Consider the following 25,479-nt stretch of genomic DNA (forward strand, 5'->3'; position numbering starts at 1 on the left):
AGATGATTCAAGACCCCATACAATTTGCTCCCAGAGTCAGACCACACCCCTACTTTCCTCAAAAGATTCAGAATCAGCTGGGGTTGGAGAGGAATATCTCCAGTTTAGGGCTCCCCCCACCTTGATGGGGCCTAGCCTGGGAAGGCCAGACAAGAATTGTGGCAACCAGACCAGCATCATCACAGCACCTGTCTCCCCGAGAGCCGCACGCCCACCTGAGAAAACTTACACGGAAAAAGTCCATGCAGCTATTCGAACATACTCTGGCTTTCCTTTGGGACAGCAGGGGCCAGGGCCACGTGGGTGGTGGGTAGACCTACTGGACTTATTCCCATGGAATGAGGCTTCCGAGGCCTGGACCTGAGTCAGCACCAAGAAGGGGAGGGTGCTCGTCAAGCTCTGTCAGGTCCAGGCCTTGGGCCTCCCTTCAGGCTCCTGAGTTTCCAGGAGACAGTGCTGGGATGCTGGGCCTGCTGACCCAGCTAGGGGCACCACAGACTCCTTTGGGAAAAGGGAGTGGGGGCCCATCTCTGCACCCCCACCCCACTTCTCTCCTGGCTGCGAAAAGAGCTCCATGAGTTCCTGACTCGAGGATCTGGGAACCTGGCTGGCCCAGGCACCACCTGACCTGTGGCCACAGAGCCAGAACTCCAGGTGACCGCAGGGCACCAGGCAAGCACAGCAGAGCAGGCATGGAGCTTGGACTCCTACCTTCCCCACCTACACTCGGCCTCAGAGCCTCTGTAGACAGACCCCACATGGCCTGGCATGCCCCACCTGGGACCCGACTCCTTGTGGAGGACAGGGTAGGGGGAGAGGGGAGGGAGGAGGGAAGGGGAGGGAGAGGGTGGAGGATGGCTTTTTAAACTCACCTTTAGGAAAGGGTGCTGTGCACTAACCCACCTAACACTCAAGGCTGGGGTGGAGCCCCCCAGAGCAGACCCTGAACCAAGACTGGGGTGGAAGAGCTTTATTTGGGGGTCAATGCAGAAAGCAGCCAGAGAGGGTGGGCAAGGCGCAGATGCTGGGTGTGCTTATGCTGTGTCTTGGCCCGGGCACCCCTGCTCGGGGGGCCTTGGAGCTTGTGCACCCGCAGCAGCAGCAGCGGGGCCAGACTCCGTGACTCCAGGCCTGCGGCGAGAGTCGCGGGCAGAGCCGCAAGCCGCCAGCAGGGGGCGCTCGGGGAAAGCGAGCGCCAGGGCCGCCAGCCTCGTCTCGCCCATCTCCCGGCTGGCTGAGGCGGGCCCCGCCCGCGAGCAGCTGTCTAGACCATAGCTTCAAGGCTGCCTAGGCGCCCCAGTCCGTATCGCCTGGGCTTGTGGAATCAGACGGTTTCCTGGGCCCCAGGCCTGGGCAGGACGACCGACTTGTCTCTGAAGAGGACCCAGCACAGCTGAGCCTGACTCGTTCCTGCCCCTTCCCCAAGCCCGGGTGCCCCTGAACCTGAGCTGGGAGGCCCGGCGCGGGGTGGGGGCGGGGAGGGCGTGGACTGAGGCACCGCCCAGGGGAGGGAAAGGCGGGAAGGCGGAGCCCGGAACGTCCAGTGAGTGACCGCCGACAGCTCCTGCGCTCACAGCTCAGTCGCCAGAGAGGCATCTCATGTCAGGGGGCCCAGCCGCTATCCAGGGCTGGCAACGGGACCAGGTGAGGTGCCCACCCTCAAACACAGGGAGGGCGGGGGATGACATCCCAGAATTTTAGCAGGATGTGCCACTAGACAGAAGGGGGTGAGGAGACGTCTGGCGAGCTGTGCAGAGGGCCTTCTCTGTCCCAGGACAATTGCTGCAGGCTGTGGGCATCCTTTCTCACACAGGAGGGCTGTCTGTCCAGCGCAATTCTCCTCCCCTGCCGCTAGGACCCCTCCCGGTGCCAGTCCCTTCCCTCGCGCTGGCCCCTCACTCCTGCCCCAGCTGCCTGCCCTCCCCAGGCGCCCAGCCCACCCGCAGCCCTTGATGTGTCTTGCTAGGTCTTGTCACACCGGCCCTGGGCTTCTCCTGGTGCTGCCCCTCCCCTCGTTTTGTGGCCACACTACTCCCGTGGTCCCTGATCTCCGTGGACCTCTAGTAGAGAGTCCTCATTGTGTCCTGGGGCCTCAAGCATTTGACCCACACTAAGATGAGCTGGCGCTTGGGGGTTAAAGCTCTGTGGTCACCATCTTGACAGTCTTAATACTTCTGTCTTTGAATGTATGCTTTGTAAGTTACCATCTGATTGATGCTTTCGAACTGTGGTGCTGGAGAGAACTCTTGAGAGTCCTGTGGAAGGCAAGGAGATCAAACTAGTCAAATGAAATCAACCCTGAATACTCTTTGGAAGGACTAATGCTGAAGCTGAAACTCCAACCCTTTGGCCACCTGATGCGAAGAGCTGGTTCACTGGAGAAGACCCTAATGCTAGGAAAGATTAAAGGCAGAAGGGGAAGAGGGCAACAGAGGATGAGATGGTTGGATGGCATCACTGATTCAATGGACATCAACTTGGGCAAAGTCTAGAAGATGGTGAAGGATGGGGAAGCCTGGCATGCTGCAGTCCATGGGGTCCTGAAGAGTCAGACACAACTTAGCAACTGAACAACAACAACAAAGTGCCATCCACTGGAACACAGGGGCACATGGCAGGGACTTGGGGTCTCCCAACAGCCCTTCCTCTAGGACCAATTCTTGGCTGCCCACTCCCCTGTCCCCCCACCAGTGACCATCACTTCCCCTTGCCCCTGGGGGGGTCTGATGGGGTGAACACAGAGGGACACTGATACAGGGATGGGCCTCAGGTATCTACCAGGGTCTGTGTCCCCTCTGTGAGCCCCCCCCCGACATTAAACAGCAGATAATAAATAATAAACACCACTGTGGGTCACAGAGAGATGGCAGAAGGAAGGCAAGGCTCTTCTGGCTTTTGAAACAAGGACCCAGGTTTTGCCCAGCACTATGGAGGCCCCACAGGACTGGGAGCTTGCCTGCATCACCTCACTGCCAGGGTTGATGCCTCCTGAGTTGGGACGACGCTGCAGAGCAACATATTCCCTGCTGTTATATCAACCACCCCATAGGGTGCATCCTGTTCTCACACCTGAGAGACGGCTGGGCCCCTCACCACCACACACAGATGACGGTTTGCTGCTGAGGCCCTTGACCACGTGGAGCTCAGACACCACTCAGGGGAAGGGCCCATGGTTGCCTCCAGCCGGCCACAGATTAGCCGCATGGCCTGAGCAAGCTTTAGCTTCTGGGAGGCTTAGCGGCTCCAGGAAGCCAGAACTGCTTCTATCTCACTCATTTGCTCTCTACCTGTTAGATTGTGTGTCTCTCCTACGCCGAGCTGTCTTCCCAGCACTCAGCAGTGGACAGGGGCATGACCCAAACTGTGGGGAGCTCCTCTTCCAGTGCGTGGGCAGCCAGCTCTGTGGCCTGGCTCCCAGTCCTGCCTGGTGAGTGTCTGCCTGTCCTAAATCCATTCAGGGACATATCCCAGGCAGTCACCCCTCCTGGCTCCATCTCAGCTCTGGTCCGAAGTGCCCTGTTCACCCCCATCTCTCTCCCCTCTGGGTCATAGGGCAGCATCTCTGTTCTTGAGCCTTCCCCTCAATGAATAGTCAACCAATCAGCACTTTGCAGGCTGTGAGGCATCCCCCACGAGGGGGTGGGGCGGCAAGCAGGAAAGACTGCTTCTATCCCCAGAGCCCCACATATGCAGGGCACCTGGTCCCGCTCAGTTAACACTTAGGGAATTAGTGACCCAATGAGATATTTGAAGAGAGGGGGTTTCAAAGATGTTCTGTAAATCACAGGAGGCCCGTCAAGGTTCCTCTGGAGCCGGGAGCAGGAAGAGCAGGTTTAGGAGGTATTCAGCAGCCTCGGAGAAAGTACAGAGGAGGAAGTTTCTGGAAGGAGGCCATGAGCCCCAAGTTTAGGTGAGAAGGGGACCGGGGAGTGGCCGAAGCCAGCACAGGCACCTCCATCACCTCTTGGGTGAACAGATGTCTTTGTTTGCAGGTCCTGGGAGGCCAGCTGTTGGGTGAGTTCTGTCCAACCCCAGTGGGGCTGTTTGCTGCAGCCAGGGGGTCACCTGAACTCAGGGCCTATACCCTTTAGGCCCCACCCCCAGGTGGGGGAAGGTCTATCTGCCGGTGAATCCACAGGCCTCTTCTGGGGGTGACCTGCCAGATCTAACAGCATGCAGGTGGCCAATATGCGTGCCCTTTGACCTGGTGATCCTGCCTGCAGGAACCTCCTTCTAGGTGTCCCTGCACAGGTGTGCGTCAGGGTTAGCGAGGCTAGAAAGGCCTGCCTCCCACCTTGTTCCTTTGAGTACACAGATAAGGTGTGTTTGTTTTTGGCAGTGTCATGGGTCTTGTGGGATCTTAGTTCCCCCCATTAGGAATCGAAACCCAGGGCTACAGCAGTGAAAGAACTAAGTCCTAACTGCTGGACTGCTGAGGAAGTTCTAGGTGAGGTTTTTAACCATGGGCTTATGTGCCTTTGAAATAAATAGAAAATCAAACCTTTTTAAATCATTTGTAGAAACATTTAGACAATCCCATCCCAGCTGGGTACGGCAGGGAGGGGGTGCCTGGGGGGGGCCCAGTAGACGGTGGGCTCTCTCTGCTGGACCTCCTGGCAGGAAACCCCTGAGTCATGTGCCTGCATGGATGTGGCTCCTCCCCGAAGCTGAAGCGTGACCAGGGGTCAGGTGGGGGAGGGCAGGAGCAGAGTGTTCTGGGCAGTGGGGAGAGCTGACTGGTCCCAACACAAATCCTGGGGTCAGGCCACCCTCTCCCCAGGGGTCCTGGTCTGCTCCAAAGCCTGAGCTGGTCACCACCACTTGAGGTCCCCACATCCCCTCCCTGTGCCAGGAGCTGGGACAGTTTCTCCTACTCTGTTCACGGCCTGACTAGGAACAGGAAGCCCAGCTCCAGACTCTCTGACTCCATCCTTCCTGTGTCTGCTGGTTTGCCGGAGGAAAAGGCTTCCCCTCAGGGCTGGTCTAGGGGGCCTCAGCCCCTATGCTGGGCCCACAGAATCTCTACATCGGGTCTCTGAGGACCCTCTGCTTCCTGCTCTGGGTGATCCTCACGCTACCCCACCCTTCAACATCAGTGAGGACCACTGCCGGATTTCCCAGCTGGCTGGGTGGCAGTCTGGGGTAGGTCCAGTGGTGGCTCTCAGATCCTGCCCACCCCTTCCCCGGCCAGCAGGCTGGTGTGGCTGCACCACCTGAGGTCTGTAGTTTCAGGGGCCAATCCTTCCACAGCTTAGCCCCTGTTGAGCACCTCAAATGTTTCAGTTGACATCATTTGGGATCCCTGTCCTGGCTGAACAGTGAACCCCCAGACTCCTGTCCACTGGGTACCTGTGAGCATGGCCTTATTTGAAAATAGGGTCTGTGCAAATACAATGAAGCTAAGATGAGGTCACACATCCAGTGTGATGGATTAGGGTGGCCCTAAATCCAATGACAGTGTCCTCATAGGAAGAGGAAGTTTCAGAGACACAACACAGGGATAAGCTTGTGTGAGACACAGGCAGAGAGCCAGGGACACTTGGGGCCACCAGAAGGTGGGAAAGCCAGCATTCCAGGCTTCAGTAGATCTAGGCCTTGGGAAGATGTTACAAATGCCAGAGCTTGAAAAGAAGAGACCCACTTGGAAGCCGTGTTGGAGCAGGGCCACAGGGATTGGGAGGCCCGCTAGGCGTCCAGGATGGGGGCCTGGTGTGGGATAGGGTGGGAGTGAGTGATGAGTGGGAAGTGATGTCCCTTCAGGAAGGAGGGCAGGAAGGGTCTCTCCATTCCTGAATAGAAACTCTAAGGCCCTGAGCAGGTCCTGGACTAGGGCAAAGTGAAGCGCTGAACTGTTTTCCTCCCTGGGGTGAAATTCGAAGTCAAGAATCTACATGCAAAATGGTTATAAGCTGGGGAGCCCCTTGGAGACCCAAGAGAGAGCTCGCTAGGCGGCAATCTCAGGAGGCCTGAGCACAGGGCGCCACGGGGACAGAGCTTGCAGAAGTCCAGGAGCAGCCACCCCGATGACCGCTAACCTCAGAGCCTGGGCTCCCCTCCGAGGGTTGTTGGCGGGGTGTTTGGGGCGAGCTGTGCAGTAAAGCGGACTGCAGCCCGCTGAAAGTGGCTTCCGGTGGATGCTCGGACTCGAGGGTTGCTCTTCTTCACACCTGAGGGACAAGCGCCGGGTGTGCCACCGGGCTCACAATCTGCGCCAACCTGTGCCGGCACGCGCTATGCAGCCGCAGCATCATTGCCACCGTTGTGACTGCAGGAGCGAGGCCAGACAGGTGCGCACCTGCGGGGCGGGGCCCGCGGGGCGCCCGGACATGCCCACGTGACTGCCGGGGCTTGCCCCATCCCGCCGCGCAAGACTGGGACCAGGGCGTGAGATCCGTCCCGCCGGGGGCCAGCGCGCAGGCGCGGCGCGTGGCTGCCCGTCGACCTCCCGGCCTGCCCCGCGCTAGCTGACGTCGCGCTGCCTGGTCCCCGCCGCTGCCGCTGCCGCTGCCGCCGCCGTCGCCGTCACCGTCGCCGCCGCCGCCGCTGCTGCCCCTGCTGCCGCCGCCATTGGAGTCGGCGCCTAGTCAGTGCGTCCCGTCCCGCTAGCCGCCTCGTGCCCTCTCACGAGTGGCCCGCGCGCCCGGCAGCCGCCGCCGCCGCCGCCGCCCGGCCGGCCGGCGCCCGGGGAGGAGGCGGCTGGCCCGGGGCCGCGAGAGCTCGGGTGACAGGCCCGGCCTCGCGGGGAGGCCCGAGCCGGCGGGCGCCCTGGCCCCGCGCCGCGCCGGCTGTTCATGAAGCATGTCGGCCACCAGCGTGGACCCCCAGGTAGCGGCGGGACCGGGGTCGTGGGGCCGGGCGGCGGGGTAGCGGGGGCCGCTCGCGGGGCCGGGAGCCGGGGTCGGGGCCGCGGGGTCGGGCTGGGGTCGTGGGGCCGGAGCGCCGTCGTCTGGGGCCACGGACCGGTTCGGGCCGGAGCGCGCCGCCCTCCGGGAGGGGTTCTTGTGGATAAGTTGTGTTTCTTCTCCCCGGGTGCTGTCCGTTCGCACGTCCGGCCTGCGGCGAATCAGAGAACAAAAGGACAAGATAATAAAGGTGAGCGAAGTCGGGACGGCAGCCAGGGACCGGGGCGGAGGGGCCCGGGAGCGGAGGGGGCGGCGCTCGCCGAGACCCGGTACACGTGTATGGGGAAGAGAGAGGTCTCCGAAGCGGCAGCCAGGACCGCGGAGTTTTCCTCTCTCAGCTTCCTGGAGAGAAAACTTCGGATTTTGATATTGGGGGAGACGAAACAGGTCGAAAACAGGGACTTTTCAAGAAGTAAGTAAATCGATGGGGAGAGTAATTCCGTTGTTCCCTCTTTCCGCACGCTGGTGGGGGGGGGAGGGAGGAGGCCGGGGGCTGAGCGACCCTCCTGTCCGTGACCCTAGGTGTGGGGCTGGCCCTTGGCCCTGTACTCTTGGCGCCTTACCCCAGTAGTTCAAGCCCCTGTCTTTTGAGTGTCTTGTAATCTCTTGGGATAGTCTGGCTTGGGGTCCACCCCCAGAACTCACTCCTGGGAAAACTGGTGACGCTTCATGTTTACTCCATAGACTATTTTGAACCAGTGTGTGTGTGCCTCGGGTGTAACCAAATAGGGTTATCACGTTTGGAGATTGGAGAAGGCCAAGCACTTCTTTACCTTCCCCTCCTTTCCTGGCTGAGCGTGGTGACAGTGGAAAGTAAGAATGCAGCCAGATAATAGTTCAGAGAAGTCCAGTTACAGCTTCCCAGCCTCACTCCCCACTCCTCGCTGGGCATACAAAGACATTTGAATGCATCACCTTTACCAAAACCGGGTTATGAGTTCCACTGGGTTATGAGCTCCTGGCATTATCTTCTCTGCACCTCTGTTTTGTTAGTGTCTACGAAATTCCAATTAACTTTCATAAAAAGCGTAAGCTAAGTTATTGAAAGTTTTGTATCACTTTTCTGATTAGCTGTGTATCAATTCTAAATGTGTCCATTTTTACAGCAATTTCTAGAAGTTGATGGATATAAACTTGATTTTTTTCCAATTTCCATGATTAAAAGCAATGTTTTAAGAATCAAAGGTAATATGTTGCAACTTCTCTTGCAGTACAAAATGGTTCTTTGCATCAGAAGGATACCGTTCATGACAATGACTTTGAGCCCTACCTTTCTGGACAGTCAAACCAGGTGAGTTTATCTTTTTATAATATGTTTGCATTGGTTCAACTGAGCTTTGAAAAAGTAAATACACCTTTACTACTGTATTTCTGACTTTATCATCCTGAACAACAGAGACGCAGACCGTAAAGTACTAGAGGTAAAGTAAGAAGCTGACAAAGGCTTGTTTTGAAGAGCAGCATCACATTGAAGGTGGGGTATGAGCGCAGTGAAGCTGGTTTTCTCTCTGGAGGAGATGACATCCCACCTGGGTTGGCAGGCACACAGCGTTCTAGTTGGTTCGTCTCAGCATTGCTGGGTCAACGATGGCATTGCATTTGACAAAGTGGAGCGGCATTTAGTTCTCTGAAGCTTTCCAGTGAATTTTTTTTTTTACTTTCAGCGATTGGAATTTTGGTCTAGGATCAGCTAGAGCAGGACTCTGGAGTGAGGCTCCATCTTTGGGTTCTTCACACCACTGCTGACTGTGACACTTTCTTGATGGCTTGCTCTCTCTGTGCTCGCTTCCTTTTCTCTAGACAGTTGAAGAGGTGACTCCTGACAGCTATGGGCAGGGTGAGACTACAGGGTGCCCTTAGAGCTCAAGGCAGTACCTAATGGGTTGTAGCCACCCGTTCTCTTAGGTGTTGCAGATTTTCTCAGCCTTGGCAGTAAGGGGATTGTGGATTGAAGTGCTCTCTGTTTGGGGGGCCATCTTGCACATTGTAGGATGTTTAGGAGCCTCCTGGGCCTTCATCCATGAAATGTCATTAGTATCTGCATGCCATCCCGTGTGACAATCAGAAATGTCATAGGTGTCTTCTGGGGGGCTGCGTTGTCCTGTCTAAAACCACTAGGTCAGTTTGAGTTCAAGTTTAAACAAAACATCTGCCACTTTTAAAGTGCAGTGTATGCTTGCTTTAGAATAAAATGAGGCTGTGCCGTTTTCCTGTGGAATGAAGCTGGGCTGCCTGTTTCCTTGTTTGTTTGCTCTTCTCTGGAGTGTCTTAGGGCTCTTCTCCATTCTCCTCTTTCCTGCTCCACTTGGCAGGACAGAGGCTGAGGGCCATACACACCCCGCCCCACCCCACCTCATCCCCAAGAACCCACCCCTCCTCTGGGCAGGACAAGGGACTGCTCGGTGATGGCCTTTCAGCCAGAGGTGTGGCAGGAAGTTGAGTGGACTTAAACTTATTTCTCTTGCATGATTTGCTCCAGCAGTGTTATGTATTAAATTTTAACCAAAAATATTGGGAGAGGAGGTTGCTTCACTTAAAACAAATTTTCATAAGGTAGGATGTTTTAAAAAGGAGTAGATGACTTTCTTTTTTTTTAAGTTTATTTTTGACTGCTCTGGGTCGTCTTCATTGCTGCATGTGGGCTTTTCTCTAGTTGCAGCAAGCAGGGGCTACTCTTTGTTGCGGTGTGTGGGCTTCTTATTGCAGTGGTTTCTCTTATTATGGAGCACCGGGCTCTAGGGCGCGTGGACTTGAGTAGTTGTGGCACATGGGGTCAGTAGTTGTAGCTCATGGGCTTTAGAGCACAGGCTCAATCGTTGTGCATGGGCTTCGTTGCTCTGTGGCATGTGGGATCTTCCCAGAGCAGGGATTGAACCTATGTTCCCTGCATTGGCAGGAGGATTCTTAATCACTGGACCACCAGGGATGTTTCAGTAGATGACTTTCTGATGTCAGTGGAGTACTCCCAGCTGTCTTACTCTAGGGGGGCCATTTGGAAAGACTGGGTAGGTTGGTGCTGTCAGAGGACACTTAAAAAATAGCCCTTTCGTTCTGCGTGTTAAGATGTGCAGTTCTCAGCAAGATGACTAGTCAGCACATCACTTAAAAGGGACTCTGTTGAGAAAACTCTTGATTGAAAGTAGACTGTCCAGAAATGCCCAGCTGTGTAGGAAGCATGCCACTCGGGAGGGCTCTTAGATCCTAGTTTTCCTGGCCTTTTCATGTTAGGGACACAGACTGTGAGGGCCAGAGAGGCTCTGCTATACCCAGTGGCGGAGCCAGGCTGTGGACTGAGGGGCAGGACCTCTCTCCAAGTGTGCAGCAGGGTCCATGGGTCCTGTATGTGCCACTCCTCTTTTCACCAGGGCTGTGATACCATCAAAAGTCCCTCCTCTAGATGTGGGCTCTGCTGCTATATCCCTCCAGGCTGCTAGTGAGGAGGCCTGAGTGGTGATCAGTGTGGCCAGGAGCAGTGAGTGCCCATTTCCCTCTGTGCGCTCAGTCTTTACTGAAGTGTTGTTGGCATGAGATGAGCTGCACGTGTTTATAGAAGACAGTTTTCTATGTGACCTTTCCCTGGTACGCATGTGCACCTGTGGAGCTGTTGCTAAGGCGGAGGTTGTGGGCATATCCATCAGCCTTGTGGTGCTTTCTTACCTTTTTTTCACCCAGGCATGGTGTGCAGTAGCCAGTTGGAGACACTGGTTTTCTGGTGTGTGAAGCCTTAAGGCTTCAGATGATTTGGAAAACATTGAAAAGCACGTCTGTCAGTTAAGTTAGATGACTTGTACCATGCTCTGGTAGGTCTGCCTTCCTCGGAAAGGCCTGGGATCCCTGCTTCTGGTGTGTTTTTCTTCCTAGTGGCCTCAAGGAGCATCCTTGTGTAGCAGCTCTGGATCCCCTTCTGTGACTTGAAATACTCATCAGTCAGTATTTTGGAAATGATGAGGGTAGAGAAAGCATGGGGGAAGGCAGCAGGGCTGGGGTAAGGGGCCCAGGGGCAAGGATGAGAGGCTTTGGGTGGGGCCTTGGGGATTCCCTGGTAGCTCAGCTGGTAGAGAGTCTGCCTGCAATGTAGGAGACCCCGGTTCAGTTCCTGGGTCAGGAAGATTCGCTGGAGAAGGGATAGACTATTCACTCCAGTATACTTGAGCTTCCCTGGTGGCTAAGCTGGTAAAGAATCTACCTGCAATGCTGGAGACCTGGGTTCAGTGCCTGGGTTAGGCAGATCCCCTGGAGAAGGGAACAGCTACCCACTCCAGTATTCTGTCCTGGAGAATGCCATGGACTGTATAGTCCATGGGATCACAAAGAGTTGGACATGATTGAGCGACTTTCACTTTCACTTTCTGCGGCCACCAGATTGTCCTGACTTGGCCTTCCTGCTTTCCGGTTCTGTTTTTATCTCTGAAAGGTAAGGAAAGATTGAAAACGCCCAGAAAATTCCTGCTCAGAGTTTTGGAGACAGTGCCTCTGAGTTTGGTAGAAGTGCTACCAGCTGACTGAGGGCTGAGTGTGTGGACGGAGGGGGCCCCGGGGCTCAGCGTCTGCACTCGAGCATCTGGTTGTTGGCAGACTCAGCAGTGTCCCCGCTTGTGTTGATGCTGACAGAAAAGGGGAAAGTCACCTTTTTCGCTTTTCCTCTTGAATAATTCAGTTGTTCTGGATGTAATGAGAACCTCTTAAGAATGTTGTGTAAATTTACTCGTTTCAAGTTCTAGTGCTGATTCATTGGTAGTCAGTTTAAACCCATTTGGGAACCTTTGTGAAAGCTGTGCCATTGGCCTTGTCCTCTGGTGAGATGTGGGCAGAGCCCCTCGGGTGCTGAGGGGTGTTCCTGCACCTGTGGGATGAGCCTGGCATGGCCTTGAGACCTCTTGTCCTCTGTTTCTCACGCGCGTCCTGCGAGGTTTCGCGCTGGCTTGTCCCCATGTGAATGCTCCTCAACAGGCTCCATAGGTGTTCTCTGTGTCTTGGGCTTCTGGAGGCTCCATTCTGTTTCCCCTCCAGTCCCTTCTTTTCGTCACTGTAATGGCTGAATCACTGTATTGTTTGTGAAACTTAAAGCATTTGAGTAATTTCAGAATTTCTTTCTTCTCAGCAAAATGGATATAGGGATCAAACATTTCAACCTTTAAAAAAGTGATTCTGGTCGTTGAGAATGAGAGGCTTTTTTCCTAACGTGGTTAAGTTTTAAGTATAAAATAACTCTTAATTGTAGAATTAATTTATGGGTTTATTGTGTTTTACTGTTTGGGTTTTGAAAGAAGGTTGCCTGGGGCTGACTGTCAACGACTGAGTTTATATTGTTTGGAGTGTCCGTTTTGTTTATCACTTTAGATTTGGTCACAAGGAGGTGCCTCAAGAGTCCAACACATGGGGGTGTTTTTTGTACCATCACTGGACTAATTCTGCCTTGAAGACCTGTCAGCCTTCCTTTTTTGAGGCCCTAAATTATACAGAGGCTATAATTAGATGTCTCACGTGTGAAAGCAGTCGTCAGGGTGGTTTTACCTGAGTCCTCCTTAAGAGTTTGTTCTGTACTGCTCCTTTGACTAGACCCGTGATATAGCTGCACAGAGGTGTTAGTGTGCTCAGAGGAAGTGGGCAGTTTGTTTTATCCCTTTGGTCTCTGTACCCGTGTAAGCTTGAGCCTCCTAACCTGGGTTGCATGACTGACTAAGCAGACAGCATGTTTGCTGTCTCAGGAGCCCAGCTAGGGAGCGTGTCTGTAGAGCCCAAGGCCGGCCGCGGCCAAGCCAGCTTCCAAGGGGCTGGGGTGATCACGAGCAGCCTGAACCCTGGATGGCCCCACAGCCCAGCTCACGGAGTGAGCAGAGCTCAGTTGCCCTGTGACCTGGAGTCTGGACAGTTGGCCTAAGCACCATGGACGGAAGGCCTCGAGCCCCATCTTTGTGGAGAAGGGATGCAGACCGCAGCGAGGAGAGCGCCGCAGGTTCCCTGCTGATCCCAGCAGCTTCACCTGTTACTCTGCTGCTTTGCTCTTGGAGTTTGGAGGGAGATCTGGCTGATGTGGGACTGGGCTGCCAGTGAGATGGGAGTGAAAATGGATGCGGTTCCCAGTGCCGGAGGTCAGTGCGCACAGCCTGCTTGTGCCTCGTGGTCCTGTGGGGACAGTGTCAGGAGGGCTCGGGCAGGGCTGGTTTGGAGCCCAGCTCTCCAAGTGGAGGGGAACCTGGCGTATGGAGATGCCGTGCAGACTTGCCCATCCCGCATAGCTAGGTCCCCTCTGAGAGCCTGCCCAGGAAACAGTGGAGACTGAGGGGGCCAGACCTCTTTGGGCCCAGGGTTGGGGGTCCAGGCAGATGTCAAGAAAGGCCTGTGGAAGGGTCTCTGGGGCAGCTCTTGACAGGGGCAGGAGTCCTGAGCGTTGAGAGTGAGAAAGGTATCCATCCAGGTGAGTCATTAGCGAGCATCCTGGCTGCTGTTAGAAGCGCCTGCTGCTTCTTGAGCGCTTTGTCACTCTGCGCCTGTGCTGCCCGTGTCCTGCTCGAGCCTCACTACTGTAGGACAGAGACCTGCTTCTCAGGCTGCTTCCTGTGAGTGGTCACTCTTGAAATAGAGTGGTGGGGCGGGGGATGTCTCCTGACTTGAGTCATGATCATGACAAGTGGTGCTAAGTGTTTGGGTGGCCACGTGGGTCGTCTGGGTGTTTACCCTCTGTGTCTTGGGTGGGCTCCCATTGTGCAGAGTCACTGCTGCTCACACCTGCACTGAAGCAGACGTGCTCGGTGCGGCAGCGTCTCTGCCATGTCACGGCCTAACTCTTCCCATGCTTGTTTCCGCAGAGCAACAGTTACCCCTCCATGGCCGACCCCTACCTGTCCAGCTATTACCCACCATCCATCGGATTCCCCTATTCCCTCAACGAGGCACCGTGGTCTACGGGAGGGGACCCTCCAATCCCCTACCTCACCACCTACGGACAGCTCAGTAACGGAGACCATCACTTTGTGCATGATGCTGTTTTCGGGCAGCCTGGGGGACTGGGGAGCAACATCTACCAGCACAGGTTTAATTTCTTCCCCGAAAACCCTGCCTTTTCGGCCTGGGGGACAAGTGGGTCTCAGGGTCAGCAGGCTCAGAGTTCAGCCTACGGGAACAGCTACACCTACCCGCCGAGCTCCTTGGGTGGCACGATTGTGGACGGACAGACAGGCTTTCATGGTGATACCCTCAACAAGGCACCAGGAATGAACAGCCTGGAGCAGGGCATGGTGGGCCTGAAGATTGGGGACGTTACCACCTCTGCGGTCAAGACGGTAGGGTCGGTCGTCAGCAGTGTGGCCATGACGGGCATCCTTTCTGGCAACGGCGGGACGAATGTGCCCCTGCCGGTGTCGAAGCCAACCTCATGGGCTGCCATTGCCAGCAAACCTGCCAAACCACAGCCGAAAATGAAGGTCAAGAGCGGGCCTGCCATCGGCGGGGCGCTGCCCCCGCCACCTATAAAGCATAACATGGACATTGGTACTTGGGACAACAAGGGGCCTGTGCCCAAAGCCCCGGCCCCCCAGCAGGTGCCAGCCTCCTCGGCGACCCCCCAGCCGGCCATGCAGCCTCTTCCTGCCCAACCTCCCCTTCCGGCCCCACCACAGCACACGGGCCCCCAGCAGCTGCCTCAGACCCGCTGGGTTGCCCCTCGCAGCAGAAATGCAGCATTCGGGCAGACTGGGGGCACCAGCAGCGACAGTAACTCCCCCGGGAGTGCCCAGCCCAGCACGGCCCCAAGCGCAGAGTCCCACCCCGTCCTAGAAAAACTGAAAGCTGCCCACAGCTACAACCCCAAGGAATTTGACTGGAACCTGAAGAGCGGGCGCGTGTTCATAATCAAGAGCTACTCGGAGGATGACGTGCACCGCTCTATCAAGTACTCGCTCTGGTGTAGCACAGAGCATGGCAACCGGCGCCTGGACAGTGCCTTCCGTGCCCTGGGCAGTAAGGGGCCTGTCTACCTGCTCTTTAGCGTCAATGGCAGCGGCCATTTCTGCGGGGTGGCCGAGATGAAGTCGCCTGTGGATTACGGCACCAGCGCCGGGGTCTGGTCCCAGGACAAGTGGAAGGGCAAGTTCGACGTGAAGTGGATCTTCGTGAAGGACGTGCCCAACAGCCAGCTGCGGCACATCCGGCTGGAAAACAACGACAACAAGCCGGTCACCAACTCGCGCGACACCCAGGAGGTACCCCTGGAGAAGGCGCGGCAGGTGCTGCGGATCATCGCCTCCTACAGGCACAGCACCTCCATCTTTGACGACTTCTCACACTATGAGAGGCGCCAGGAGGAGGAGGAGGTGGTGCGCAAGGTGAGCCTGGCCAGGCGGGGTCCCTGGCCCAACATGGACGTTGAGCAGCTGTCGCCACAGCACCTGGGTCCTTGCCAATTGTTCAGAAACAGTGGGTTGCAGACTCAGTTGTAGAGGACTTGGGTGACTCATTAGAACAGGGCTTCCCAGTTTCTGTCCAGCCCGGAACACTTAGAATTAGTGTTCTGTGGCCCCAGGGTGGACGGGCAAGGCTGCTGGGCCAGATGCCCCCACCAAGGCCCACCTGGGCATGGCCCTCAGCAGTAGGGACACTTCAGTCTAGAAGTGGCTGCTTATTTCTTCTGTCTTGAAAACCCACTATGCTGCAGTTTCTGAAAACTTGAATCTACTCCATCTGGTAAGCAGCGGGCAGGGGAGATTGGGATGCAGACAGTTCGTAACAGGAGTGTGTGTCTCTGGAAACACAACAAAAGACCCGTGAACTGGTCTCTGAGTGGGTCCCCACCTCCTGTGACAGTGCATGGGGTGAGTCTGCTTGGTAGGAGACTGGCCCAGAAATGGGGAGGAAAGGGACACTGTGACACACTTGATAGAGCCATTTTGTTAAGTGTTGAGCCTGAGATTCTTCCTGCTTCTTTGGTATTAAAATGTCTTTTTTTTTCATGAAATATCAGTTGATAATAGGTGGATTTTCAACCCTTTTTAGTCTCCTGTGTTTTTTTTAAAAAAAAAAGCTTTGCCCATCTGGGAATTCAGTGTCCTGAGTGTTTTCTGACAGAAAGGCTTGTAAACGGGACATAGAGAGAGCACATTGCTGTTAGCAGTTTGGAAGTTACACAGACTGACCACCCACAAAGCTTTGGAAACAGGTTGGTCCCCCTGTCTCTTTGGGGCGGAAAAGAGACATCTTGTTTATTTTCAGTTAGTGTGAAATGGGTATGAAATGAAATGCGAAGATGCTGAATTTGTCTGGATAGGATGTAGGTCTTGCTCACGAGACTTGAGGCCCCTGGTGACCAGATGCTGGCTCTGTGTGTGTGTCTCACGCACTGTGGTCCTTGGTTCTGATGGTTGTGATGAGCTGAGGGGTAGACTTCTGCCCTGCCCTGGTGGGTGTGTGACGTACCCCTGTCCTGGAACTTGCCTCGTGGTGATGCGCTTGTATGTTGGGAAGAGGTAGACGGAGGAGCCACCGAGCCCAGACCCGCAGGACCCATAGCCATGTTCCTCTGGGAGCCTCCTTAGCAGGGCTGCCCTCTGGCTTTGCTGGGAGGCTTCCTGGGCTGTCCCTCCCCCTGAGGCTGGGGTACTGCAGAAGCAGGTGCCATGAGCCAGCCGCCTGTGTCCACAGGGGTCAGTGCTAGGTTAATTCATGTCTTGGAACCCCAACCTGTTGCTGTCCTGGAGAGATCTCAGGCCTCTCTCGGGCTTGGTGGGCTGTGGAAGAGTGTGGGTGGGTCTTGTCTCGTCCCCACAAACATCTACCAGGACACTTGTCCCTGTGGTTCCTTCTGGAGTTGGCAGCTGGCGCTGATTTCCTGGCAGGAATTGGGTGTGTCCTTAAAAAAGACATGACTGAGATGAGGGTGGAAGCACTCCCTTGTAATCTCTGAGCTTGCTGGTGGGGCCATCACCACCAGGAAGCCCACCCTGGAGATTCTCCGGTAGTCTTTGTTTATCAGCTGGTGTTTGAAATGATTGTGATGCTTAGAGACGTGTCTTGTTGAAAGGTAAGATGCACTTGCCGTTTTGCAGGCATGCCGCTGTCCTGCACCTCACCTGTCCATCTGAAATTGGGCTGGCTCTGTTGGGAAGCACCTGGTCTTGTGGCAGTTGGGTCAGACCCAGGCCTGCAAGCCTCTGGGCTTTAAATCTAGAGATGGCCACTCCCTAGGGCGCTTAAAATAGTGCAGGTTTTAAGTGACAGAATCAAGCTGGAGAGTTCCTCATACGACCAGACTGGCTGCGGCCCGTGGTCAGCTCTGCAGACATAGCGACTCCCTGGAAAACTGGGCAGAGACGGAGGGTCAGGATTGAGCCTCTGCTGAGGAGGCAGGTGATCAGCCTCTGTTGGGCTTGGTCTGAGAAGGGGCTGTTCCAATCTCAAGGTGGTGGTTGTTGTCATGGTTAGAGGGAGTCGGGGTTGTGGGAGGAGCCCGCCCTTGTCAGCATCACTTCACCCACAGCCACTTTGAACTCGGAAGAGAGTCTGGCTTTGCTGTCTAGGAGGGGCAGGAGCTGGGCTCTTTCTCGGAGGGTGCAGGACACACAACTCCAGCGTTTCCAGGTCAGAGTTCAGGGTGGGGAGGCACAGTTAATTTCTGGAGTCGTAGCTGTCTACCAGCTTGCCTGCTCACCCACGTACTTTGGGGCTTTTTGGGGACAAGGGGACAGTATGAAAAGTACGGCACGTGCTCCTGAGGTTGACCAGCCCTGGGTGACGAAATGGAGGGTGAGGAAATCGGGGTCTTGCTAACCTGAAGGCACGTGCGGTCGGTTTTAGTAAAAGAGAGCATTTTTACTGCATTATACTGTACATGTGTAGTGACTCTTGATTGTTTGGGCGTTGTGTCATCGACTAGCCTCTGCCCAGCAGGGTCCTTTCCCAGCTTCATCCTATAGAGAGGGGCAGTGAGGCTTGGGGGGAGTGTTGCCACGTCTGCAGTCGAGTCAAGTGGCATATCATAAGGAGAGGCTGAGATGGCTTTCAGCAGGCGGGCAGACGTGGGGACGTGGCGGGCTGGAACTGTGTTCACAGGCTGCTCACACACCCACCCTGGGAAAGGTTGTCCTGTGGGCAGTAGGAAGCAAACTGGCTAGAGGAGCCTTCCCTGCCCAGGTGTTACCACATGTTGGCGGTTATCAGGTGCCCGGCCCATGTGGCCAGGACCCCGAAGCTTGGAGCTGCCGTGGGTGGTGGCCAAGTGGGGAGCAGGGTCCAGATCTGGCCACAGCACCTGGATGTGGAGGCAGGTTGTCTGTGTGCACGGTGGCCCGTGTGTTACACTCTTTCCTTTCCTTACAGGAACGGCAGAGTCGAAGCAAGCAGTGAGGGTACAGCAGGCTCTCATGCCATCTGACGAGGGGCTGCGCAGCTGGAGGGCGTGTGCCTGGTGCTGTCTCCCGGCGGCGGCTCTGCTGGCCTCATGCAGGGCTCGCTTGCTCACGTCTTTATGTCCTTTGTAGTTTATTTTCGCTCAGATGACTCTGCATTCATTTGTATTTTTTCTATGTATCATATAGTATTGTAGAACTCACTAATAAAGGACTATGTTTTTGTCAGCTTATCAGTCACACTGAGCTAACGCGAAATGTAAGTATCCTTGAAAACAAAAACCTAATTCATCCCAAAGATTTATTATTTTGGGGGAACATTATGTTCCTATTCTTATATTCACAGTCATTTAACATCTTTATGTGAGACCTTTTGTCTCTCACCCCTTTTGCTTTAATACTGAACATAAGACACCATGAGTTATCTGCCGTTTTGCGTGTTGTGTTTTAAATTTGCTTCCCTTCAGGATGCTGAAGTCCACAGGCTGATGACCGACTTGTTCGGCTGCTTTGCCATTTCTTTTGTTATCTGTCTGAGATGCTCATCTGCCCATTTGACATCTACTAGGCAGAAGGATAAATTTCAGTTTTTCAAAAAGTTTGGTGAACCTGCTCTCTCCTTGGAGCACCTGCCTCCTGCCTCCGTGTGCACCTGGGGTCTGCTGCATTCCTGGTCGGAGGTGGAGGCCGGGCACAGAGGGGTTTCTCCTGTGTGCAGACCATTTTACGTCCCCCTTTTCTTCACTGGAGAGTCCTCAAGCCGTTCCACGTTTTATACCAATAATACTGAGCTTTAAACGTGAGATCTGGTAGTCCAGAGGGGTGTGATGGATGATGCTGCTGGTTGTAAAGTTCAGTGTGTGGGGTCTATAGTTTCTTTTATGCTGTTGAATGGGTAAAACAAAAAATCTTTTAGAAATTTAATTTGCTGTCATGTTTTATGGAATGAGGGGCCACTGAAGAACTTGCCATGGGAGTTAGAGCATGAACGTGGTGTGCGCGCCTGCCTCACACTCACCGCACACGATTCGAGCAGAGGGCCTCCCATGCAGAGCGCAGGTGCTTCTGAAAACTGTGTGCTCGACAGGCCCTCTGAGCCACAGTGCAAACTGTTTTATTTAGACTTGTATTTAGAACGTGTCACTTTCTTTGAACCGTTACCGCTTGTGCGGAGTCTCGGACGACATCGGATAACTTTCTCTAGAAGAATACAAGCCTTAATAAACAATACCAGTTTAGCAAGTCTTCTGTCACTTTATTCTTCACCCCTCCTCTACCAATTAACGTTTCAACTGCAGAGCCGGTTAACTCAACTTTCCAGGGGCCCTTGTGTCCCCCACATCTGCTGCCATTTCTCACTGTGCTTGGTCGTCAGGCAGCCTCAGAGAGCATGCAGTTCCTGGCTCAGCACATGGTCGGTGAGCGATGTGCCAATGGCCACACTGTGCCAGGGTGGTCCACCTGCTCCTACCAGTCAGTGGCAGAGGCCAGGGCAGGATCGGCTGCTGACTGGCTCTGAGGGTGTCCCCCCCAACCCTGCTGGCTTTGCAGACACTTGGGACTGAATGTGCTGAGGAGGGCAATACATGCAGGTGTGGGAGGGGTTGCAGGGATGCGCATGGTCACCATGTCCCATGCTGCTTTCAAAGGGTTGCTGCTTGTCAGCTGTCCCCTCACACCCAGCTCGTCAGCCTGCCTTGTCCTCCCTCTGTCCACCCAGAAGCCCACCATGCGGGAGTTCCATGACGGGTTTCATCTGCCCGGTGTGCTCCATGCAGTCCCTCCGGCTCCAGAGGTTTCCTTGGAGGGTCTGACTGCAGACCCTGTCCTCAGGCTGGTCCACAGAGCGCTCAGCCTGCCGATGGCTTCTCCCTCTGCAGGGTCCTGCCCCTCTGGCCCCTTGCCGTCCAAGATCTCCAGGACGGGGAGGCGAGAGTTCAGCTGAAGCAAGAGCTCAACTGAGATGAGATCCAGAGCCAAGGGCCATGCGTGGGTCCTCGTGTCACGCCAGCAGCCAGCAGAGCCCCTTGGGCTCCTGGGCCCTGTGTGCAAATTGCCCTCCCACACATACACACGCTGGTTCCTCCCCCTACACACACACACACACACACACACACACACACGCTGGTTCCTCCCGTATCCTGGAGTCCTCCCACACATACACACGCTGGTTCCTCCCCCTACACACACACACACACACACACACACACACATATGCTGGTTCCTCCCATATCCTTGAGTCCTCCCACACATACATACACTGGTTCCTCCCCCTACACACACACACACGCTGGTTCCTCCTGTATCCTGGAGTCCTCCCACACATACACACGCTGGTTCCTCCCCCTACACACACACACACACACACACACACACACACACACATGCTGGTTCCTCCCGTATCCTGGAGTCACTTGAGATTTGCACGATCAACTTTTTTTCCCGAAACCACCATGTTGTAAAGGAATTGGAGCAGCTGTCCCACTCGTCTTCACTCCAGCGACTGGATGGATCCCGTGGGGAACATTTTCCAGCTGAGCCATCACTGGTGGACAGTGTTCTTATTTTTGGAAAGGCCCCTAGAGGAGGGAGTGGGGAAGGAAGGTGGAGGGGATCCCTCTTCACCAGGCAGCAGATGCAGGGTTAGTGCTACCTGGACGCAGTGTCAGCCTCAGACCCACCTCTGGTGGGAGTCTTCCTGAGGGCAACTCGGAGCAACCAGGAGCCCGACCAGCTATCCCTGTGGTGATGTGGGTAAGGATCCCAGCGGGTTTGGAGCTGGGAGGGTGCAGGAGCAGGACGGCTGGGCCTCCAGCATTGACCACTCAGGGCTCTTGCAGGCTGGCAGTCTGGGTGATGGTTTCTCATGTGACCAGGCTGCGTGCCCTTGGGGGTCTGGGAGGGGAAGGGAGATGAGGGGCTGGTGGGTGGCCCCTGCTGTGAGCACTGGGCCATGTCACCTCAGCCCTGCTTAACTGGCTCGGAAATTAGGGACTTGTGTAGGTGGAGGTAAACTCCAGGAGTTGGTGATGGACAGGGAGGCCTGGCGTGCTGCGATTCATGGGGTTGCAGAGTCAGACATGACTGAGCGACTGAACTGAACTGTACGTGGAGGGGAGAAGGGGGGCCCTCCCAGACAGGGGCCTGCCAGGCTGCGGACCCAAGGTACAGTGCTGTGGGCAAGTGGCCAGAGGCGGTGTCCAGCCCAGGCAATGCCCCTCCCCACATGTCAGCTCTGCTGCCACCTCCACCAGGGAGGAGGACACCCTCGGCTGTTCCTCTGTCTTGGGACGGTTTGCCTGGGTTGGGTTAGTGGTGGCCTAGGCCATCGCCAGGGCAGATGTGGCCAGCCCCACCCCTGGCTTGGTGGGAGAGACTGAAGGGGAGTAAGTGCTATTTCTCAGTAGAGGTAGAGCAGTCAGGAGAATGGGCTTGATGAGCTCCCAGACATCTGGGTCCATGGGCAGAGCTGCTCCACGGGGCAGGGGAGGGCCTCACTCCCCTTTGCTATTTCAGGGAAACTGCCAGCCCTCGGGACAGGGCTTAGGCACCTGGAGATGGGGAGGTAGCAGGTGCTGTGAGAGGAGCCCTGGTTTCCGGTTGAGAAGGCTGCTTCGAAAGGCACCTGGGACCAGTGCGGGGCTGGGACCAGTGCAAGGCTGGAGAGGAAGCCACATTCTTTGCTCTCAAACTTTTAATTTGGAAATAATCTCCAACTTTTAGTTTGGAAATAATGTCAAGTTTACAGAGAATCTGAGAGAAGAGAACAGAGGACGTCTTTTACCCAGATTTGCTTGTCGGTACTGTTTTGCCCCACTTCCTTGGTCATTTGCTTGCTGCGTTTGCACGGATGTGTCATACACGTGTGTTGTAGACAGGTGTGCCTGTCTTGTATGTGTGTGTTGTGTGTGTGCATGTGTGCTGTATATATGTGTGGAAGGTTGTGTGTATGTACATAGGTATGTATTGTATATGTGTGTGTGTGGGTATGTGTTGTGTGTATATGTCATATGTACATGTAGGGTTGGGCTTGCCCGGTGGCTCAGGCATAAAAACTCACCTGCAATGCAGGAGATGGGGGTTCGATCCCTGGGTTGGAGAATATCCCGTGGAGGAGGGCATGGCAATCCTCTCCAGTATTCTTGCCTGGAGAATCCCCATGGACAGAGGAGCCTGGAGGACTACAGTCCATGGGGTTGCAAAGAGTTGAAGAGACTCAGCATGTATACACGCACATGTAGGGTTGTGTGTGTGTTTATGGTGTATATGTGTGTTTGTAGGTATGTGTTGTATGTGTGGGCTGTGTGTGTACAGGTAGACTGTGTTGTATATGTGTGTAGGTGTGTGATGCATGTATCTGTGTGTAGATATGTGCAGTAGACGCATGCATGTGTATGTACAGGTAGGTATTGCTGTATATGTGTGTTGCATGTGTGCACAGTTTGTGTCTGTGTGCTCCCCCCATGGGAGGTCTGTGTGGAGCTCTCAGCAGATGCCCTCGTGTGTTGGGCTGCAGCACATCAGGCGTCAGTGAGTGGATAGAGCTGGGCCCAGTTTGGTTGTCAACAGTGTCCTTGGCAGCATCTTGGGGGAGGTGAGGGTGCTTCCTGGCCAGGTCTCCCCTCCCCCCCATTGCTGTGGATGATGACCTCCCACCCCACCACCCCCACTCCTACCCCTCCAGCTCATCTTACAGACTTCCCCAGGTGGCTGGCCCCACAGTGGCCTCCTCTGGGAATTGCTGTCCCAGGGTCCTGCGGAGGGAGGGCCCCCCACTGGCAGAGGGAGGGACAAGGGTCCAGGGTGGGCCAGCAGGTGCTCAGCAGGGCCCATCCCACTGGAGGATGAACTACAGTGTCCCCTTGTTCATGTGAGACTGGCTGCCAGCTCTGCAGGAGGCCTATCATCCAAGGGGTCCTGAGTGATGACTGCCCTCAGTGCCCCACCATGGTTAGCAGGCTGGGCAGCCTCTCCCCGCCCACACCCACTGTGAAGACAGCTGCAACGAAGGTTCCGACGTGGCCCTGGTAAATGAGGCCCCGTGCTTCATGCCTGAGCCCTGGCTCAGTCCCACCAGAAGACAGTTTCCAGGGAGGGGCCGGGGCCTGTGGCTCGCCCATTTTTGCTGAATGGCACCCTTTGCCCTGGTCACCTCCCCCAGTGACGTCCGGGCTCCTTCCTGTCCAAGTGGATGCCTGGTGCATACACCTGAATGGTGTCACCCTGTGGAGTGGACATGTCCCTTCATGCAGGTCCCCAGGGCCTCCCACTGTCCCCCAAGCCCTGCAGTCACTGGAACCTGGAATTCAGCCAGCCTCTGGAGCTCTGGTCACTGGCCTCCTTCAAAAGGACAGGGCTTGTTGACACAGTCCCTGCCCCTGTGGCCCCCAGGGGTCACAGAGCACATCTGGACGGCAAGCAGATGGCAGAATGCAGGTAGGGTGGACAGGGAGAGCCAGGGAGCCAGCCACAGGGGGACTTCCTAGTGTTCCAGGTCCCAGCTGAACAGAGGTGGGGTTGGGGGCGTGCTGGTGGGGGGTGGGGTGTAAATGCAGGTGCTGCCAGGAAACACACGGCTCCAGCCGGTCTTCCTGGGACAGTCCCCGCCCAGGAAGTTGGGAAGTTGGTTGGGAAGCTGGGGGCAGCAAAGCTCAGGGCTGGGCCGATCCAACCCCTCCCCCTGCCCAAGGCTGGGGGTCCCAGGAAGGGGTGGCCTAGAGCTGGCTTTGCTCTCACCTCCAGCCACAGCTTTTCTGCCAGACTGTGGAAGGGCATGGCCTGGAGGGCAGAGCCTGGCTGGAGAGGAAGGTAGACAGACCCCGGCAGCCCTGGACAGGTCCTGATCTGGCCTCTCTGGCTGCCAGTGAGGGACCCTAGGGTCGGCCAGCTTAGCTTCAGGAGCTGGAGGGAGTAAGAAAATGACTGCAAACAGCACCTGTGCCCTGGAACACCTGCCCCTGGGGTGGCCGGGACAGAGCTGAGACCTGAGGGCCATCTAGGGGGTGGGGAGGGTGGAAGGGTTTTCTGTTTAGAGCACCTGGGAGTCCACAAGGCCCTGCTTCTTTCCGACCCTCAAGCTGCCTTCCTTTTTCTGTACATACACACACCTGTGTGCATACATGTGCACATGCATACAGACATGGCTATGTGCATGAGCAAACACATGTGCCCGATTGTGGGCACACGTATAACCCATTACAAACACACACACACAGATGTGAACATATACAAATCCACACCCCTGCACAAGCACATAGGCCCTAGCCACACCGATGGCTAGTTGTAAAGGTGACAGTGGTTCAAAATGGGCAAGGGTGCCTTGTCAGGAATCCTGCCTGACCCTCCATCTGGGCAGGTGGTCTGCGTGAGGGGAAGTGGGGCTTACCTGGGAATGGGCCTTCTGTGGGCTCTGGGACATCATCTGTGACCTTTGGACAGGCAAGCTCTGAGAGGGATAGCCCCTGTGCGTTCTAAACCAGGAGGCAGGCCTTGTGCCCACAGTGGGGTCTGTACTTCTCTGGGTGTGACGTGGTTGGGAAGATGCAATCTGGGTGTCAGGACCGGGGTTTTTCCTGACATTTTGAAGGATGGTGGGGAAAGGACACTGGAGACTGTCCAAGGGTCATCTGAGCCTGGGGCTACCTGGGCAGTGATGGCGGCAGCCTCCATGGCCTGGTGAGAGCTGTCCCGTGTGGGGTCAGGGACCCGACTGTCACACCCAGCGACCTGTCTCTGAGAGCCCCACACAGCACCACTCAACTCTTAGCTCTTCGACTCACCCTGTCACCGCCTCTCCTGTGTCCTCAGCATGTCTCCTAGAAGCACGTGGGTCTTTCAAGTGCTATGAGTGGCCATGGGTGACCTCTGGGTGGCCACATTTCCCATGGGTCTGCATCTTCATTCCACTCATCCACCCCTGCTGCTTCAAAGGATGGGAAACAGGACAAGCCAGAGGGTGTTTGAATGACCTCATCCCTGTGAGGGCCCTGATGGTGATGATGGTGCTGCCATTGCTGATATTGATGGTGATGATGGTGGAGATGACGGTGGTGGTGATCATTATGGTGATGGTGATGATTTACTGAGTGGACGTGTCTGAGCTCACCCTCCAGCCACAGATGAGGAAATCAAGGCGCAGAGACGTGAAAGAATTCGGTGAGGCCTGAGACTGGTCGTGGCTGATGACTGAGGGGCCGCCTTCCTGCCTGCTGTTATCAAGAGGCTCCTGCTTTCTGTTC

General features: G+C 55.6%; 1 protein-coding gene across 6 annotated transcripts; it reads left to right on the top strand.

Moving 5' to 3' along the window:
• Positions 1–6,466: 6,466 nt before the first annotated feature.
• Positions 6,467–19,479, top strand: YTHDF1 (YTH N6-methyladenosine RNA binding protein F1). 6 transcript variants are annotated; one of them, XM_081557682.1, is made up of 6 exons: positions 6,467–6,825; positions 7,068–7,092; positions 7,241–7,314; positions 8,114–8,193; positions 13,712–15,226; positions 18,213–19,479. In XM_081557682.1, exons 5-6 carry the CDS (start codon positions 13,730–13,732, stop codon positions 18,237–18,239), a joined length of 1,524 nt encoding a protein of 507 aa, XP_081413808.1. In that variant the 5' UTR covers positions 6,467–6,825; positions 7,068–7,092; positions 7,241–7,314; positions 8,114–8,193; positions 13,712–13,729; the 3' UTR covers positions 18,240–19,479. The 6 variants fall into 6 exon arrangements, with proteins under 6 accessions (XP_081413808.1, XP_081413807.1, XP_081413805.1 ...); XM_081557681.1 differs by lacking the exon at positions 7,241–7,314 and adding an exon at positions 7,495–7,500; XM_081557679.1 differs by lacking the exon at positions 7,241–7,314.
• Positions 19,480–25,479: the final 6,000 nt, after the last annotated feature.

This window comes from Giraffa tippelskirchi, chromosome 13 (assembly GCF_054371585.1).
Source record: "Giraffa tippelskirchi isolate mGirTip1 chromosome 13, T2T-mGirTip1v1.2.pri, whole genome shotgun sequence".
Lineage (NCBI taxonomy): Eukaryota > Metazoa > Chordata > Mammalia > Artiodactyla > Giraffidae > Giraffa > Giraffa tippelskirchi.

Excerpts from the sequence above, each read along its gene's own strand:
- YTHDF1 (XM_081557678.1), top strand. The coding sequence starts at position 7,182 with ATGGGGAAGAGAGAGGTCTCCGAAGCGGCAGCCAGGACCGCGGAGTTT. Across the intron at positions 8,194-13,711 it reads TTTCTGGACAGTCAAACCAG|AGCAACAGTTACCCCTCCAT; the intron begins GTGAGTTTATCT and ends TTGTTTCCGCAG. Across the intron at positions 15,227-18,212 it reads AGGAGGAGGTGGTGCGCAAG|GAACGGCAGAGTCGAAGCAA; the intron begins GTGAGCCTGGCC and ends CTTTCCTTACAG.